Below are 20,528 nucleotides of genomic sequence, written 5' to 3' on the forward strand. Positions count from 1 at the left end.
GATCAGCAATCTCCTGCGCCAGTTGCTCCAGGAGTTCTTCAGCTTCACTCAGTTCAGGCATCCTCTGAGCTATGATCAGTTTCTGTTACCTTCAGATTGCTTTTTCTCAATGGAGCGGATCAGCTCAGTAAAGATCCTCTCACTGTCCTCCACTGCTGCCTGTGCAGAGCTCTGTTACAACACACACACAAGATGAGCAGTCCATTTACACAACAGCTATCATTCACTCTCTTAGCTGGGACTCTAGATGACTCACTGTCCACATTGTGGCGTGTTAGGATCTCTAAGTGTTCAACATGGGACTCCTCACTGTCTGAAGGAGGAGAGTCTGATGAGCTGTGAAACAGCTTCTCCAGCGATTCTGCGCACTACTCACTTAAGATGTCTTACAGCCTGTTTGACTCCTGATATTACTCTTCTTTTCTCTTGGAGTCTCTGCTGGAATTCCTCTGCAGGTCTTTCATTTCCTGGAGAAACAAAGTCAACTCTTATGAAGTGTGAGATATAACAGTTCATCATTTTTTGGTTTCAAAATACAGGACACTGTGGCGGAGGACGGCACAGGGCCAGCTATAGAAAGCAAATGTCAACATAAAGCAAAGCCAAATCAGGATATTTTAGGCAATTTAGAAATCCTGGTGGACACGTTTAACCTTGTGTGGTGTTGATGTTGTTTGTGACTCAGTGGTCCGGTGGACCCACCACAGTATGGTGTATTAAATCAATACAAGCCATAAACAATTTATGTTAAAACTACAGATCTTTAAAAATATGCAAGTGGTCAGCGTTAAGGTTCTCCCTGTAGAGCTGTAGCCAGTCAGCAGCCTGTCCTGTTGTCCACCCTCACACACACAAACATATACTAAACCACATAACAAAACAAAACACACACACTAACAGCAGGCATGTAGGAGGAGAACAGAGTAAAGGGACACAAGCACCTCCACACTTTTATTCCCCGCAGATTTAGACCAACACCAGTGTAACTAAATGTGTGGGGGCTGGAACAGTGTGAAGACACTGAAAAATGGGTATTATTTATATGTCTTCACAGAAAATGAGCACAAGGCAAGAATCTAAGTTTGACAAATAATAATAGATCGACTATTGTTTTTTGGTAAACAGTGAAAATGGGTCCCACAACTCCAACACCACACAAAGGGTTAGGTGCTGAGTACGCAGTGGAACTGCTTAGTACATCAGCATTTATCAGACCACAGAAACTGACGGTTGGCAGCTCTTTTCTTCTCTTTGTGGATTTTTTTGGTCTAAATAAAAGCTCAAAGTCAGGAGTGTACCAACACAAAGCAGTAACAAATATCGACACCATCAAAACATACTTGAAATTAAAAATAAAAAAAAGGAATTAGTATCGAAAATACGACTTGCTAAAATGTAGCAGAGTAAATAAAAGATCCTTTTACTCATTAATTTTTTAGTAGAAAGTAAAACTATTATGATTAAATATCGATATTAAAAATCCAGAAGTATTTTACTGAAGTACATGTATTGAGTAAATATAAACTAGTTACTACCCACCTTGAATCGGTTTATAAAGATGCCATTAGCATGACATGGGAAAGGCAGTTTTTAGTTAGTGGCCTAATTGCATTTCATCTCTCAGCCAGACGATTTATTATTATTTATTTTAAACAAGCTGCTTTACCCCAACTGCTTTTGGTCACATGTGCATATGAAGTGTAGAAAGCTAGAAGATGGGTGATGTTAGTTAAACCTGTCTGACTACATTCAGGTCAAGTATAATCTGAAGCCATATTCGTCAGATTACAAATAAAGAATTAAAATGTTGATTTGAAGTTCTTGCCTGTTTCTTGGTTCTTTCTGTGTAGCTGAGACTGTATCGTGGCCTTATTTCTTCCATCGTACATAAATAGCAGATCGCAGCTGTGGTCAGTACGGCAGATTAGACCTTGATCACCTCATCATGCTGAGAGCAGATCTTCTCTTGTAGTTTTGAAGAGGCTGTAAACCAGCTTGTGTTTGATCAAGGCTGGAATTTCCAGATGAGGTTAAGGATGGTTCACAAAGAGAGCTACCCACACCGCCAAAAGGACTGATGGCTTTGCGTTTTCTCCAGGGCAGAAATCACACTCCACATCTCCAGGTCCAGCGTAACACGAGAGCCAGGAGAAGCAGATTGGAGTTCTGTCTTCTCCGTTTCCACAACTTCAGCCAGCATGTGTTTCTGCGTTAGAAACAGGCCTGGAGTGAAGGTCTCTCTGCACTGGGGGCAGCTGAGACCCCCCTTGATCATCCTGATCCAGCCAGCCATTATTACACACCATACAGAAAACTGTTCACAGGGGAAATAGTCACGGGATCCTCAGCAGATCCAGACAGACTGGACAGCTCTGAACTTGGTCCTGATCTACTGAAATACGGCCTCTGCCATTCCCTGCACTCAAAGCCTGAGAGAGAGCAGCTCCTGAGATCAGTTCGTTTCAGTCTGAACTGAGTTAGGAGCGTGCTTCCTGTTCTGTGTGTTTGGTTGGAGTGTCATAGAGAGAAGGGTGGAGAGAGAGAATGAGGAGGAGACTGAAGAAGAGACAGAGACGGAGACAAAATCCTTCAGTTAAATTTTCACAGAAAACGTGGAGTATAGAAGCGTCGTTTAAAGTCGTAGATTAAATTGACTCCAGTTTGTGAGAGTAATAAACGTATCTGTGCAGAGATAATCTGATCTATGATTGGACGGCTTGTCTAGAAAAAGGACAGAAAAATCTGCACTGTAATTCTGAGCCACAATGCCTTTTAAACCTTTTAAATGGTTTTAAATTTATCATGTATGTTGACAGTTCTGTTAACTCTATTTAGAATATCAGCACTGGATCTGAGCAAAACTGCTGTGATCTGTGATGAGATTCGTGTGAAGTAAGTACTATCAGACTATCAGTCATGTAGTCTTACAGTTACAGCCATAGATATACATTCCTGTGATGCCGCGTTGTCATGTTGTTCTCTATCTGAGCGATTACGTCTGCGCGTCGCATGTTGGAGCGGTCAAGATCCGCTTGTGACAGATCACTGTGTACTGAGAGACGAGAGTCTCAGGATTAAAGCGGCACACAGCTTCCTTATTCACCAACCAGATCTGTGTGTGTTATAATCCTCAGACACAGATTAAGTCAGGTTGCTACAGATCTGCTCTCTGTAGCTTTTATTCTCTAATAACTGATCGTGCTATTAGCCGTCCGGACAGCAAGAAAGTAGTCAGTCTGATCCTGACGTTACGAGTTGATGCACGAGAAACGTAATCACACAGTATCAGCTCATATCTCCCCACCAAAGCGTGAATCACTTCTAATCTTAATACACATACACATATGTAAAGATACCCCCAAAACACCGTAAGAAGGAAGAAGAAGCTTAAGTCGGTTCCTATTCGGCAGTTTCTGTTCTGAGTTGTATCTCGTTCCACCTTAAATGGGATGCAGCATGTATATGTCTGTGGTTACAGCCACCACAGACAGTCTCGAACTAGCCGTTGAGAACTGCTTAGTTTACTTCACTTAAGACCAAAAGTGTAAGAGCACAGAAATGGAGAAAAAACAACCAAACATTTAACGACTTATGGACGGTAGAGAACCGTTGAAATGATCACAGAGCAGTCATTAATGTAGTATCAACAGTGAAACTATGAATCTCAGAGCATCAAATAAAACTGTGGTTAGCTCGCTGGGCAGTACCTACCTGCTGCAGCAGCTTACTGACGTGACCGTCTAGACCGAAACCACCGATTCAGCGCAGAGTCTCTAAGTCACTTAGATATTATCTAGACACATGACAAGCACCAGCTTTGTTCCTAAAACATTCAATGATCGTTCTTCGAAGAACCATATCTTGGTGGTTCCCAACACAAACCGAGTTAGCTCACGAAGCTCTTAAACACATTAACATTAACACACCATAAACTTTCTTTTCGTTTCTGTTGTTTATCTTTTTTTTATCTTTGTGCTGTTGACCATCAGCCTCAAGCACAAGGCCTGAACTGCCCTCAGTGGACTGAGTTAGATGACCATGTGGAGCCCAGTTCAGTTTGCTGAAGAGTCCAAACTCAAACTGAACTAATAATAATAATAATAATTTAATTCAGGTGTATTTAACCCTTTTTGCTGTGAACTTGATGCATTTAGAATGAAAAACACAATAAGTATTAGTGATTAGGAAAACTTTTTATTTACAGTCATTACTGAAATTCACACAATAAAATATTAGGTCCTGTCTTTGTAATTGCCACTGACAGGCCTAGAGCCCCCCAAACCCCCAACAACCCTGCACTCTCTCACAGACACATGCAGTGGTCAGATTATTTCCCACAGTGAGAGAACCCACCACTCAACACATAAGAACCCAAGAGCTGAGCTAAACGTTATGTAGATAAACTGAATCAAATCCTGAATCTGACTTGGGGTCTAACTGTCTAACTGGGAACCATCACTTAGACACCAAATCTAATCCTAATCTTAACAAAGACACACTAAAGTGTTCTGCCTGTCAGTGTAGAGCATCATAGAAGTTAGATCCTTTCATCCTATTTAGTTTTTATTATTGCAAAAAGCATCTGGCATGAAGGATGTTTGAGGAATCTTTGAACAAAAATAATTCAACTTTAACCTTCTTATAAAGTAATTCATTCAATTATAATTCAACAATTGCAGTAATTTTAGATCTAATAATTATTAACTGAAACAAACTACAGTCATTATTTTGGATCACATAACCTCACAGTTCCCCAATTCACCCAGAATCCAGCGTTAGAGAGGCTGAGTGAATGTGTGTGGACTGTTTGTAGGAGGGCATTGTGTCAGAGACGCTGTAGAAGGACAGAGTTCCTGCCACTGTGATCCACATACACTCCTATTCTGGAGGATGATGAGGCTGAGATCTCAGTCTGAATGTTGTTGTGATAGAAAGAGAGAGAGGGAGAACACTGCAGACTCCAGGACTGACTGTTGTGTCCAAACTTACACTCATTACTCTGTCCTTTCCTGCTGATCCCTTTATATGAGACTGATATGTACAGCACACATCTTCTACTACTGCTCCACTCAACCTCCCAGTAACAGCGTCCACTCACACTCTCCTTACTCAACACCTGATACAGTAGTCAATCTCTCTGGATGATCAGAGTAACACTGGTTTATCCCGCATGTAACCACTCTGTTCTCCTCAGACAGACTGAGGCTACTCGTGCTGTGTGTGGGATCCAGAGGTCAGATGACAGAAATCTAACAAACAAAAGAAAACATTAGTTTTTTTTATCATACATATACATACAGTGGTGTGAAAAGTGTTTGCCCCCTTCCTGATTTCTTATTCTTTTGCATGTTTGTCCACACTTAAATGTTTCAGATCACCAAACAAATTTAAATATTAGACAAAGATAACACAAGTAAACACAAAATGCAGTTTATAAATGAGATCTTATTATTAAGGGAAAAGAATCCAAACCTACAGGGCCCTGTGTGAAAAGTGATTGCCCACTAAACCTAATAACTGAGTTGGGCCACCCTTAGCAGCAACAACTGCAATCATAACTGGCAATGAGTCTTTTACAGCACTGTGGAGGATTTTTGCCAACTCATCTTTTCAGAATTGTTGTAATTCAGCCACATTAGAGGGTTTCCGAGCATGAACCGCCTTTTTAAGGTCATGCCACAGCATCTCAATCGGATTCAGGTCAGGACCTTGACTAGGCCACTCCAAAGTCTTAATTTGGTTTTCTCTCAAGCCATTCAGAGTGGACTTGCTGAGTGTGTTTTGGATCAATGCCTGCTGCAGGAACCCAAGTAGCGCTCAGCTTGAGGTCACGAACAGATGGCCGGACATTCTCCTTCAGGATTTTTTGGTAGACAGCAGAATTCATGGTTCCATTTACCACAGCAAGTCTTCCAGGTCCTAAAGCAGCAAAACAGCCCCAGACCATCACACTACCACCACCATATTTTACTGTTGGTATGATGTTCCTTTTCTGAAATGCTGTGTTACTTCTACGCCAGATGTAACGGGACATACACCTTCCAAAAACTTCAACTTTTGTCTCGTCAGTCCACAGAGTATTCTCCCAAAAGTCTTGGGGATCATCAAGATGTTTCTGGCAAAACTGAGACGAGCCTTTATGTTCTTTTTGCTCAGCAGTGGTTTTCGTATTGGAACTCCATTTTTGCCCAGTCTCTTTCTTATGGTGGAGTCCTGAACACTAACCTTAACTGAGGCAAGTGAGGCCTGCAGTTCTTTGGGTGTTGTTGTGGGGTCTTTTGTGACCTCTTGGATGAGTCGTCGCTGCGCTCTTGGGGTAATTTTGGTCGGCCGGCCACTCCTGAGAACGTTCACCACTGTTCCATGTTTTCACCATTTGTGGATAATGGCTCTCACTGTGGTCCGCTGGAGTCCCAAAGCTTTAGAAATGGCTTTATAACCTTTTCCAGACTGATAGATCTCAATTACCTTGTTTCTCATTTGTTTCTGAATTTCTTTGGATCGCAGCATGATGTCTAGCCTTTGAGGATCTTTTGGTCTACTTCACTTTGTCAGGCAGGTCCTATTTAAGTGATTTCTTGACTGAGAACAGGTGTGGCAGTAATCAGGCCTGGGTGTGGCTAGGGAAATTGAACTCAGCTTTCCAAAGACGTGATAAACCACAGTTAATTTATGTTTTAACGGGGGGGCCCAACCAGTTATTAGGTTTAGTGGGCAATCACTTTTTCACACAGGGCCCTGTAGGTTTGGATTTCTTTTTCCCTTAATAATAAAGATCTTCATTTATAAACTGCATTTTGTGTTTACTTGTGTTATCTTTGTCTAATATTTAAATTTGTTCGGTGATCTGAAACATTTAAGTGTGACAAACATGCAAAAGAATAAGAAATCAGGAAGGGGGCAAACACTTTTTCACACCACTGTACATATTTTAAAAAGTCTATTTGTCAGCCTTTTCGTCCTTCTATTTTTACAGGTCATAGTTTATATCGCTGCTGTCCAAAAATGACAAGTATCTCCAAAATGGTAACTTTACAGGAATGTTTAATGTAAGTGAATGTGATGAGACTTTTTCCAGTTAATTATAGAGCATTTCTATTAATAAATTCATCATGAAATTTCACACAGTGTAAAGAACAGCTCTTGTGCTGAAATGGTGCAGAAAAATAAAAATCAAAAGAAGATACGTGTTATTTAGGACAGCGTCTAATGAGCTTTAAGGGAAAAATAGTGTATTCATAATTAAACCTCTAACACTGATTCACCACCGTGTTGTTTAAAGCTGATTCTGTTTCAGAAGCTTACAACATTCAGAACGTTAAGATGCTCAAAGTGACGAGAAGATATAAATGCAGACGTGTGTGTGTGGTGTGTATGTGTGTGTGTGTGTGTGTGTGTGTGTGTGTGTGTGTGTGTATTGTGTACATACACTGTAGAAAATCTTCTCTGGTTTTTGGCTCTGAGGGTAAAATCATCTGAACTGCTGCAACTGTGGAGACACACAAACACAATGATCATCAAACTGAATGAAGGAGACTGAAATACTTCATCCAGACAGAAAGAAACAGAGAACAGATTCACAGCACAGTTCACATGATTAAACTGAGATAATTTAAGTAGAGAGAGAAACTAAGTGTCTGTCTGTCTTTTATGGCAGTGGTTCACAATCCAGTCCTCAGGGCTCCCCAAATGTTCCACATTCATGCTCTATTCCAGCTCCCAACACTCCTGTACAAAGCCATTAATAACACTGAATACCTGCTACAGGTGTGTTGGGAGCTGAGAGGGGGCAATTTATTAATGGACCATCTAGAGGAACCCTGACGTCTTGTTTAAAAACAACTGACTTATGGTAACTTGGAAAAAAAATATCAACTTAAACTTATTGTCACATTCACATAACTTATTTACTGTGTAGCTCAGGAAATATTATTGCTTTTTGTGGCTCATCATATAAACATTTTCACTAATCTATCACTAAAGATGTTCATCATTGTGTTTCACAGCAGGAAGATCCTCTTACCATGTGTAGAGATTCTACTGAATTCCTGCTTGCAGAATTCCTCTAGTCTCTCTTTCAGATCAGAGAGAGATTTCCTCATTCCATCAAATGAGAGATGTGGATGGACAGTGATGCTGGGTGAATCCTCAGATCCAGAAGAGACACAGAGAGACTGGAAACTCTACAGAGAGAAAACAATGTAATGGAAAAGGATAAATGTGTTCACAACTGAAAAAAGGTCTTAAAGCACATTAAAAAGATTTGTGATTTCAGACAGATTTATTTATTGTTTCTTGAATGGACTTTTGGGAAGAAACATTTTAGAACCTCAGTGAGTTTCAGGTCACTTTGTACATCAGACAGTGGCTGCATCTAGAAATACTAACAATGTACTATTTTCGTACCAATCCTCCTCTTCTTCTCTGTGGCCCAGTAACAATTTTGGTGACCTCATCTACTGGAGGAGACAAGAGTAGCTCCAAACACCTGGAATCTGCCTTTTTCAGATATTAAAGTGAAATCACACGTATGTCCAGAAAGGACGGACAACACGGAGGAGCTCAGCTACGCATTTCATTACGTTTTGTTTGTATTTTTATGCTCTCAGTATTTTGTGTATTTTGCACTTGACCAAAACTAAAAAATGGAAGTACAGGTCGCGCACACACCTAAGTAGATTGGCCCTGTATAGTAACTGCAGGAGTATTGAGGGCGTATTTTCAAATGAACCTTGTGATAAACTTAGATTTGAGGACGCTGAAGTAGATCAGCTGTCCTGTCCCCCTTGTTACTACTCGTTCTTCCAGTTCCTCCTATTCCGTTCATCTCCTCAACTCCTCCACAATCTTCTGAGGTAGAAGAGGAGCAGTATGAAGGCGGGGCAGGAGCAGTAGCAGAGTTACCTGCAGGAAATGTATGTGATCCTCTGTGTGTGAAAGCTGCTCCAGCTCAGTGTCTCTCCTCTTTAGATCAGCAATCTCCTGCTCCAGTTGCTCCAGGAGTTCTTCAGCTCCACTCAGTTCAGCCTCCTCCTGAGCTCTGATCAGCTCTGTTACCTCAGAGCGCGTTTTCTCAATGGAGCGGATCAGCTCAGTAAAGATCCTCTCACTGTCCTCCACTGCTGCCTGTGCAGAGCTCTGTTACAACACACACACAAGATGGAGCTCCATTTACACACCAGCTATCATTCACTCTCTCACTGGGACTCTAGATGACTCACTGTCCACATTGTGGCTGTGTAGGATCTCTAAGTGTCCAACACTGGACTCCTCACTGTCTGACTGGAGGAGAGTCTGACTGAGCTGTGAAACAGCTGCTCCAGCAGATCTCTGCTCACTACTCACCTTAAGAGTCTTCACAGCCTGTTTCACCTCCTGCAGCTTCTTCTCTTTCTCCTGGAATTTCCTCTGCATCTCCTTCAGCTGATTCTGAGGAGAAAGAATTTGTATTCTGGTTTATATTAACAGCAGCTGAAGAGTTCAAGTTCACTCTTGTTCTACATCGTGAGCACAATAAAGCTGTAAATATGCTGGAAGACGGACGTTGGCTGGTGAAAGGTTTGCTGACTGGTTTTACTTGTTGCTAACAGTAATGTGAGGTTTATTTACACTTTCCTACCAAAATCACATACATTTACAGTATCATCATCCCATAAACTGATCATCAGTATCACTGTCTAATTAAGTATCAGATTCTAGATAAGAAATACAAATAAAGTGAGTCTGAAAGTTTTTACTTCTCACCTGTTTTTCTTTTCTTTCTGCTACAGCTGCAACTGCACTGTGTCCCATGTGTTCATCCATCGTACACAAATAACAGATGCAGCTGTGGTCAGTACGACAGTAGATCTCGATCAGTTTATCATGTTGAGGGCAGATCTTCTCTTGTAGCTGTTTGGAGGCTTCGACCAGCTTGTGCTTCTTAAAGGCAGGAGACTGATAGTGAGGTTTAAGATGAGCTTCACAATAAGAAGCCAGACACACCAAACAGGACTTGATGGCTTTGCGTTTTCTCCCAGTACAGAAATCACACTCCACATCTCCAGGTCCAGCGTAACAGTGAGCAGGAGAAGCAGCTTGGAGTTCTGTCTTCTTCAGTATCTCCACCACTTCAGCCAGCATGTTGTTTCTGCGTAGAACAGGCCTTGGAGTGAAGGTCTCTCTGCACTGGGGGCAGCTGTAGACCCCCCTCTGATCACCCTGATCACAGCAGCCATTAATACACACCATACAGAAACTGTGTCCACAGGGAAAAGCCACTGGATCCTTCAGCAGATCCAGACAGACTGGACAGCTGAACTGGTCCTGATCTACTGAAATACTGGCCTCTGCCATTTTCCTGCACTCAGCACTCAGAGAGATCAGTTTCGTTTTCTCTGAACTGAGTAGGAGTGGCTTCCTGGTTCCGTGTTAGGAAGGGAGAAGGAGGTGGAGAGAGAGAGAGAAGAGGAGGAGACTGAAGGACCAAGAGTAAGACACAAAATTCTTTTACTAAATTGAAAAAGAAAACGTAAAGCAGAACCATTTAAAGTCACAGATTAAATGGAGTAACCTGATCTCTGTGAATCCTCTGATCCACATATCATAACAGACGCCTTTCCCCAAAAAAGAAACTTGTACTGCAAAAATCCACCTTTTAAATTTCTGAGCGTGATGTGTTTTCATTTTTCTTTCTTTTCCTCTTCACTTTCTCCTAAAGTAAATTCTTTAATACCACTATTTTCATTTGAGCAGACCTGTGTAGGATTTTGTGAGAGATCCTGAAGCAGTACAGAGGTTATCTGTTATGTAGGTTAATATTTAGCCTGTTGCAGGTATTTTCCTGTTAAGTTCATTCAGTTTAGTTCATTTAGGATCTGAAGGCAGCACAGAATTGAGGGGGAAAAACAAATGTTTGAAGTCTTTGGTAAGATTTTACTAGAACTGTAACTGATGGTAGAGTACTGTGTGTAGTTAGACTAACCAGGGGTCATGATGTGTATTAACTCCAATTAATAGTTGAATTAATTGGAGTTAATACATTTCTGATGTGATTCACTGCAGAGAAACTCACTGACTCACATTTCTTTACAGTGGTGCTGACAGAAACCAGGGGTCATGATATCTACAATGCAAATACAGTCATGTTTATTCACTTTCAAGAACAACCAGTGCAGCTACACGCTTTATATGTAGTGTTGATGATGATAAAACAGTGTTTTATCTGGAGAAAAATACATTTTCTTTGGGGACTATTTTACCTCACAACACCCTGATGTATCTCTCCACCATGAATGGATTTTAAAATAATACTTTTTAGGCTGAAACCTTCTCAAAACTATCTTTAAACAATTTCTCACACATCAGCGTATTCATAACCATCTCATGTAATAACTCTCTGTGAGGGAGCTTGTATGTCTGTATGGTCAAGCTTTACTCAAGATACATAAACAAAGGATGCAAAGGAAAAATCTTTATTCTGGAAATCATCTACATTCAGATGAAAACAGATCAGTCAACTTGTAGAAATATAACTGTAGAAACATCGACATGTAGACTGATAACATTTTACATTAAAACTGGTACCTGTGGAGTAAAATTCATTAAAAAATCTGAAAAAAAACCCCAAATATTTATTGGTTATGAAAATCTATTTTTAAAAACAAATAATAATGAAGTTCATAAACACATACAGTGGTCAGATCCAAAGTATTTCCTGCTGAAATAGCTCTCACCACTCAACCCATAAGAGCCAAGTGCTGAGCTAAAGGTTAACATAAGCTAACAGAATCAAATCCTAAATCTAACCCAAACTGAAACAATAAGATTAGTCACAAATCCAGCTCCTCTAAATCTGAACCAAAGACACAAAACAGGGTCCATCTATATTCACTGCACCTCAACCTCACTGTCTCAAAAAAGCCAGACCAATACAAAATAAACACCAGCCAACAAGATCTTTGTGTCCACTGAAAGAAAAAGCTTTGGGTGGTCATAGCCCACCAAAAAATAAACAACAAGCCTCTCAAAAACTGAAAATAACCTATAGAAAAAAATCTAATATACTGTCCACTCCATAATTATTGGCACAATTGGTAAACATGAGTAAAAAGGTTATGATGTAAATGGCTTTGTGGTTAATTAGCTCAATCTGGCACTGAAAAATGGGAGAATTCTAACATTTAACTGCAGTAAATTCATGTAATAAAAAAAAACTCAAACTTCAAACTCTTCAAAAAACTCATCTAGTTCCTCCCTCGGCCAAAATAACAGCAATTAATCTTCTCCTCTGACCCCCCATGAGATAAACAGAGCACTGAATCTGAGACCACTCCTCAGTACAGACTCTCTCCAGATCCTCTGTCGTCTCTTTTGGACTCTCCTTTTTAGCTCACTCTGTCTTCACTCTTTCACTGCTCGAAGCCTTTCTTCTGTGTACTTCCAAATAGTCTGGTGATGTTTGGTGGTGTCTAATTGTAGTTTTGGAGACTTGGTGACTCTCAGATACGACTATCTTTTCTAAATCTCCAGCTGTGAAACATTCTTGCAGGTTCACTGAAGCTCTGGTTGTTTTAAACATCTTAATTATGGCCCAAACTGTGGCTTTGTCTGATTTATGAAGGTCAGCATGCTGCTGTCTCATTTCACTTCTTGTGTCCTCTTAAAAAATGAAATATAAATGGGAACATGTTTCTGTTACATTTTTTTCATAAGAACTTTTAGAAGTGCTAATAATTATAAAAAGCATCAAAAGGGATTTTATTGTTTATTGTTTCATCAATTGATTTTAATATTTTCAGGGTGAGATTGAGCTCATTTTTACATGAACACTTTTTCATGATCTTTCTTGCACTTCTTTGTCAAGAGTGACAAAAATGTGGAAATTCTAACTACCAAACTTTCCTGTAAAAGTTGTATTTGAGTTTCTGTTTTATTTGAAATGTTGATCTCGATTCTCTTCTGATGATATGTTTATATAATTGCACCTTTGATTAAATTTTGCTTGATTTAAGTTTCTTTTTTCCAGCTATAGGTTACTGTAGATAAGGTAGATGGGCTGTTGGCCTTTTATCATTTATTGTGTCATTTTAGTAAGAGATATTTTGTTAGATTCGTGTTATTAAACGATTTCCTTTCATCCAAATACACATTTATATATTGTGGAAAAGGCATCTCAAATGGAAGATGTATAGTTGGATCCTGCGCCAGGAACAAAATATGTGGGGGATAATTTTGTTTTTCTAAAGAAAACCTAAAGCAGTTTTACATTAATTTAACAGGAATTCTGTGAATACAGCTACTTTTAACCTCTCTCCTTTTAAATAATACATTTATTACTCACTGAAGCAAACTAGTCACATTATTTTGGATCACATAACCTCACAGCTGATCCATAATTTCCAAAATCAAATCCAGCATAGAGAGGCTGAGTGAATGTGGTGTGGACTGTGTGTAGGAGGGTCATTGTGTCAGAGACGCTGTAGAAGGACAGAGTTCCTGCACTGTGATCCACATACACTCCTATTCTGGAGGATGATGAGGCTGAGATCTCAGTCTGAATGTTGTTGTGATAGAAAGAGAGAGAGGGAGAACACTGCAGACTCCAGGACTGACTGTTGTGTCCAAACCTGCACTCATTACCTCGTCCTTTCCTGCTGATCCCTTTATATGAGACTGATATGTACAGTCCATATCCTTTACTATTGCTCCACTCAACCTCCCAGTAACAGCGTCCACTCACACTCTCCTTACTCAACACCTGATACCAGTAGTCAAATCTCTCTGGATGATCAGAGTAACACTGTTTGTTTTTACTGCACGTCACCACTCTGTTCTCCTCAGACAGACTGAGGTAGTAATTTACTGTGTTGGGATCCAGAGTCAGACGACAGAAATCTAACAAACAAAAGAAAAGAAAACATATGTTCTTTTATTCACAGAAGGTATATATTAAAAAAAGTCTACTTGATAGAATTTCCTTTCTTCTACTCTTATTGTTTACATTTTATTGATTAGTGTGTGTTTGTGAGTGTGTGCGTGTGTGTTTGTGTGTGTGAGTGAGTGTGTGTGCGTGTGTGTGAGTGAGTGTGTGTGCGTGTGTGTGAGTGAGTGTGTGTTTGTGTGTGTGAGTGAGTGTGTGTGCATGTGTGTGAGTGAGTGTGTGTGTGTGTGTGTGTGTATTGTGTACATACACTGTAGAAAATCTGCTCTGGTTTTTGGCTCTGAGGGTAAAATCATCTGAACTGCTGAAACTGTGGAGACACACAAACACAATGATCATCAGACTGAATGAAGGAGACTGAAATACTTCATCCAGAAATAAAGAAGCAGAGAAAAGATTCACAGCACAGTTCACATAATTAAACCAACATCACAACAGTAAACAGAGAGAAAGAGAGAAAAAATGTTCATCATTGTTTCACAGCAGGAAGCTCCTCTTACCATGTGGAGAGATTTTACTGAATTCCTGCTTGCAGAATTCCTCTAGTCTCTCTTTCAGATCAGAGAGAGATTTCCTCACTCCATCAAATGAGAGATTTGGATGGACAGTGATGCTGGGTGAGTCCTCAGATCCAGAAGAGACACAGAGAGACTGGAAACTCTACAGAGACCAAAGTGTAAAACAGATAAATAAAGGTGAACAAAAATGATGAAAGATTTCAGACCAAAGACAGATCAGTGAATTCACACAGATACAGGTTTATTCAAAAGTTTAGGCACCCCTGGACAAATTATGTTTTGTTGGTTCTCCATTTGCAAATAAAGTAATACATCCTTACAGGTAGCATTGATCTCCAAATTTTAATGCACTGTTTCTGTTTGACAAGTTCAACATTTTAGAGAAAAACATCTCATTAAATTTGCCCAAATAAGAGAAGTTGTGCATGTTACTTCCCTAGAACGTATGTTTTGTTTTTGCTTGCTTCTCTTTCGTTCTCTCTCTCTCTCTCTCTCTCTCACACACACACACACACACACTCTCGCTTATTAGGAACCCGCCCACTTGTGTGCGTGATTGGCTGGAGTCCCGTAACGATGATTGCATCTGATTGGCTGACTGAAATTGCATGGAGTATTCCTTCAACAGCTGCTGGATGTCCTCAAGGCTTTCCTCCATGGCGGCTTGGGGCGATTGTTTTTAGATCTGAATCGCAGCTCTTTGTCTGTCCTCATCTCAAATGAAATAGCTTAGCTTAACCTCTTCTATACCCAGTTATCTCTACTGTTTGGCAGTACGCTCATGATCTTTCTCTGTAAACGTTCACTCTTATGATTTAGGGAAGACTGACTGTATTTTTGTTATTCTATTTCCTCATAGGTAAGTTAGTTCTCTAAAACCTCTAGCTAGGCTGGTTATGTTTGTTGTTTTGGCGCATGCCCACTCTGACGCTGTCCTGTGTCGTGGGTTCAAAAGAGCGGCTAAAGAAAAGAAAATAACACGACTTGATCTGTTTAAACGTCATCTGGCTCTCTTTTTTTATGTTATGACCATCTCAAACCCCTAGACAGGTCGTAACAGTGAATTAAAATGTACCGACGTTTGTTCTCTGAGAGGATGTGTTAACTTATTTTCACTTAGAACATTAAAAAACAGGTCATTTGACAAAAGGTGCCCAAACTTTTGCAGAAGACTGTATATGACAGATAGTTACCTGTAGGAAATGGATGTGATCCTCTGTGTGTGAAAGCTGCTCCAGCTCAGTGTCTCTCCTCTTTAGATCCGCAATCTCCTGCTCCAGTTGCTCCAGGAGTTCTTCAGCTCCACTCAGTTCAGCCTCCTCCTGAGCTCTGATCAGCTCTGTTACCTCAGAGCGCTTTTTCTCAATGGAGCGGATCAGCTCAGTAAAGATCCTCTCACTGTCCTCCACTGCTGCCTGTGCAGAGCTCTGTTACAACATACACACAAGATGGAGCTCCATTTACACACCAGCTATCATTCACTCTCTCACTGGGACTCTAGATGACTCACTGTCCACATTGTGGCTGTGTAGGATCTCTAAGTGTCCAACACTGGACTCCTCACTGTCTGACTGGAGGAGAGTCTGACTGAGCTGTGAAACAGCTGCTCCAGCAGATCTCTGCTCACTACTCACCTTAAGAGTCTCCACAGCCTGTTTAACCTCCTGCAGCATTTTCTCTTTCTCCTGGAGTCTCTGCTGAGATTTCCTCTGCATGTCTTTGACTTCACTCTGGACAAACAACATCAACTGTTTATGAAATGTGAGATGAGAGGTGAATTATGAATCAAGAGAGTGAAGGACATTGTAGCTCTAATGGACTTTGACACTGTAATGTGTGCTGTACTGCTGTAGGGAACTAGAAGATGGGTGTTGGCTGGTCAAACATGTTTGACTAGATTAGGTCAAACATAATCTCTAATCAGAATAATTTCCCTTTCTCTGAAAATATTCACATATAAATCACTTGAAAATCAACTCTAGCAAAAGGATTTGAGACAAAGTGTGGTGTGATTTTGAAGTTCTTGCCTGTTTCTGGTTTCTTTCTGCTGAAGCTGCTACTGCATCGTGGCCTCTGTGTTCCTCCATCATACATAAATAGCAGATGCAGCTGTGGTCAGTACGGCAGTAGATCTCGATCAGTTTATCATGTTGAGAGCAGACCTTCTCTTGTAGTTTTGAAGAGGCTGTAACCAACTTGTGTTTGATCAAGGCTGGAATTTCCAGATGAGGTTTAAGATGAGCTTCACAAAAAGACGCTACACACACCAAACAGGACTTGATGGCTTTGCGTTTTCTCTCAGTGCAGAAATCACACTCCACATCTCCAGGTCCAGCGTAACAGTGAGCAGGAGAAGCAGCTTGGAGTTCTGTCTTCTTCAGTTTCTCCACCACTTCAGCCAGCATGTTGTTTCTGCGTAGAACAGGCCTTGGAGTGAAGGTCTCTCTGCACTGGGGGCAGCTGTAGACCCCCCTCTGATCCTCCTGATCCCAGCAGCCATTAATACACACCATACAGAAACTGTGTCCACAGGGAGTCGTTACTGGATCCTTCAGCAGATCCAGACAGACTGGACAGCTGAACTGGTCCTGATCCACTGAAATACTGGCCTCTGCCATTTTCCTGCACTCACAGACTGAGAGAGAGCAGCTCTCTGAGATCAGTTTTGTGTCCTCTGAACTGAGTAGGAGTGGCTTCCTGGTTCTGTGTTTGGTAAAGTGTCATAGAGAAAAGGGTGGAGAGAGAGAAATGAGGAGACTGAAGAAGAGACAGACAGAGACAAAATCCTTTGGACAGAAAGATCTGTACTGTAATTTTGAGCCCTGCATTTTAAACCTTTTTAGTATATTTAATTTTATTTGTATTGACTTTATTTTAATATTCATTAACTATTTTATTTAAATATCAGTACTTTAGTCTGAGCAGGACTGTGTGTGGTTCTGTGAGAGACTCTGTTGAAGTAAACTATCAGATTCTCAGTCATGTAGTCTTACAGTTACAGCCACCACAGACAGTCTGAACAGCCGTTAAGCTATTTGAGTTTAATTCACTTAAAGACCAAAATAACACAGAAATGGAGGCAAAAACAACCAAACATTTAAAGACTTTATCGAGTGGGAACCTGAAATGATAACAGAGCAGTAATTAATGTAGTAATTCAACATTAACTATGAATCTCAGAGCATAAATAAAACTGTGTTAGCTAGCTGGGCTAACCTACCCGCTTCAGCAGCTTCTGAGTGACCATAGACAGAAACACCGTCCACCGCAGAGTCTAATCACCTTTAGATATTATCTAGAACAATGACAAGAACCAGCTTTGGCTCCCTAAAACATTTCAATGAATTGTTCTTTGAAGAACCATATTTGGTTGGTTCCAAAAAGAACCATTTTAGCTCCACGAAGCTCTTAAAACATTAGCTAGCTTAGAAGCTAACAGTCATATTTTACCATTAGCTTGCTAATTAGCTTGGCTTTCGCTAACTTTGCCTTTCCTGCTTCATAGTGTAACAGATATCATGTTGTGTGCGTGAAAACATTAACGATATTTTTATGAAACGTCGCTTAATTACTAAGTTTTTTCCAGCCGAGTTTCCCTCCCAGTCTGTGTAGAAGACCGAGCTGAACTGAGGAGAGCTGCTCTCTCTCTGCTCTCTATGAATTCAGCTCTGTCTCTTTTTGTTCTTGTGCATTTTCCTCACATTAGAAGCCATAAAAAGACCCACAACGTCCTCGTTCCAGTGCTGAACTCACTCTGTCTGTTTCAGCCACAGCGGAAAAAGGTCTTCAGGCAGCAGAACAGTAATCAGTACAGATGCTCTTCCTTTTCTCCTCTCCTCTCAGAGTCGCTCAGAGACACAGGAACACAGGAGGAACCAGGAAAAGCAGGTTAGCTCAGTCTGTCCGAGCCGCTCAAACACACCTGAATTTAAGTCATTGATTGAGTCACTGATGTTTCAGTTGACTCCACTAGAGGGAGCCAGATCTCCATTAATGCTGTAACAGTGCTGTGATCAGTTGAACAGATTTGTGATCCAGTTCTGCGAGTCATAATCAGACATACCATAAGAGGACTGGTCACTTTCACTTTTTTCATGTCACATATGTAAACAGCGTAATATTCTATCTATTTCTTATCCTGTCTTTATTAATATTTTTCTCTTTCTTATATATTTTATTATTTACATGACTAATGACCTCAGTGCTGAGCTGACCTGTTTTTTTCTGGTCCAACACATTTCATAATGCTGTTGACCCTGTGATAACCTACAAACGACTAATACAACTAAACTGAAACTGAAACTAAAGCTTTTTTGTTTGCTCTTATGTTTTTTGGCTTCATGCTGTTGACTGTCAGCCTCAAGCAATATAGACTAATTTTAGATTTTTTGTTTTTATTTTTTCCCAATATATATATTATATATATAAAAAAATCCATTTCAGTTTGTTTTATGTAGAGGATGTGCTAACTTTATTTTTAAATTGCTGCTTTAGGGGTTTGAATCAGATGCAGACATTTATTAGTTAGCTAATCGGGGCTACACATCTAACTAGTTTGTGAGGTATCGTTAATGCAAAAAGTCAGCGAAGGACAGGTAACGTTGATAAAGTGGTTTTTATGTGTGTGATATAATCTGCTACAATATTGTGAAAGCAAATATCACATTGTCAACACTTACCATCCAACTTTAGAGAATACCTATCTAGATGGGACTGGTTTTGGACAGATTTGCACCAGAATCTTCAGTACAGTTCAAACCAAGAACACAGTAAATCAGGGGTTGGTAACCCAAACGTTAAGAAGAGCCATTTTTTCCTTTCAACAAAAGTTAAATCACCCTGGGAGCCACAACATTTTATGTCCATTTTATTGAAGGAATGTTTCACCATCATGGCTGTAAATATGTCTCATTGTGTGTATGTGTAATGTACTAGTATAGTCTAAAAAATATAATATAAACAAAAACGCAGACTTACTCTGCTCTGCTTTAAGCTTTAGCTGCTTTTCTCGCATCTCTGGCAGGAAATGTTTCCAGAAAAGTAGAACAGTTTCTTGTAAAATGTCTCTCAATGCTCAATCTCTTATGAGGCTGAAGTCGCTTCTCATTCACCAGCTTCTTGTTCGAATTTTCCCGTTCCACCTTAAATGGTGCCTGAGGCACTAACTGCTGCACCATTTAAGGTGGAACGGGAAAATTCGAACAAGCTGGACAACGAGAAACTTCAACTTTGTGACTTTTTAGTGTTTGACAGTTGCAGATTAAACATATCAGGAAACCAGCTGGAGTGATTATAAATGCAAATAAGTCCATTTGTCTCCAAATTATCAGTGTCTTAAAATGCTCTCTTTGTCATTTCGTTAGCTACTAGCTAGGCGAGATAGTCATCTGACCAGCAGTCTGCATGCCAACCTTTAGGGTTAAAGGGTGAATTAGCAGTTCTACATTAACTCCAGCGTTTAAGACCCTTTATTGTTAAACTGTGTTGAACGATCAGCAGAGCTTTATTTTACTGTAAAGGAGGATTATTTTATTTTTACCTACAAATCTAATTCTGCTGTGGAGCCACAACAGGGCAGTAAAAGAGCTGCATGCAGCTTTGTTGCCGACCTCTGCACTAAACCTTATAGACAGTTTGCCGGTTGTTTACTGCAGCATCACAGTAAAAATAAAAAGAAAAAAAATCAGAAATTTTGATGAAGTCAGTTTATTTGGGAAAAAATGACTTTTTCAGGGGTTTGAGATGGAAAGCCGGCCTGAATCCCCCTGAAAAGAACCACCTCTTCTATGAAGAAGAACCAGCTTGAGCATTAAAAAAAAAGAAAATGGCATTTTCTTAAACAATGATAGATTAAATAATGTACATATAATGTAGATATACACTTAAAATGTAGGATGGAGAGAGAGAGAGAGAGAGAGAGATTTGAACACAGAAAAAACGTTTACTCTTATTTTTCCTTCCTGGACTCAGGACTTGGATCAGCAGATGTAGGTGACACTTCTATCCTTTCCAACGCAGAAATTTTTAAACTATAAGAGCTATAACACGCTATAAAACTACCAACTACAGTTGTATTAGGGTGAAGTTGC

At 40.2% G+C, this 20,528-nt stretch overlaps 2 protein-coding genes across 2 annotated transcripts in view; both read right to left on the bottom strand.

Annotated features, from left to right (window-relative positions):
• Positions 1-5,205: 5,205 nt before the first annotated feature.
• LOC118800214 (E3 ubiquitin-protein ligase TRIM47-like) lies at positions 5,206-10,369 on the bottom strand. The gene is made up of 6 exons (XM_036560407.1): positions 9,745-10,369; positions 9,346-9,429; positions 8,905-9,138; positions 8,024-8,183; positions 7,430-7,489; positions 5,206-5,249 (listed from the first exon to the last, which is right to left on the bottom strand). Exons 1-6 carry the CDS (start codon positions 10,333-10,335, stop codon positions 5,206-5,208), a joined length of 1,173 nt encoding a protein of 390 aa, XP_036416300.1. The 5' UTR covers positions 10,336-10,369.
• Positions 10,370-13,339: 2,970 nt separating this feature from the next.
• LOC118800209 (E3 ubiquitin/ISG15 ligase TRIM25-like) overlaps positions 13,340-20,528 on the bottom strand; it is a 31,804-nt gene continuing 24,615 nt past the window's right edge. Inside the window, exons 8-13 of the mRNA XM_036560402.1 lie at positions 16,467-17,142; positions 16,074-16,169; positions 15,633-15,866; positions 14,422-14,581; positions 14,172-14,231; positions 13,340-13,875 (exon numbers count right to left, since the gene is read on the bottom strand). Coding sequence (XP_036416295.1) covers positions 13,340-13,875; positions 14,172-14,231; positions 14,422-14,581; positions 15,633-15,866; positions 16,074-16,169; positions 16,467-17,142 — 1,762 coding nt within the window. The remainder of the gene's footprint in view (positions 13,876-14,171; positions 14,232-14,421; positions 14,582-15,632; positions 15,867-16,073; positions 16,170-16,466; positions 17,143-20,528) is intronic.

Source organism: Colossoma macropomum, unplaced genomic scaffold, assembly GCF_904425465.1.
Source record: "Colossoma macropomum unplaced genomic scaffold, Colossoma_macropomum, whole genome shotgun sequence".
NCBI lineage: Eukaryota > Metazoa > Chordata > Actinopteri > Characiformes > Serrasalmidae > Colossoma > Colossoma macropomum.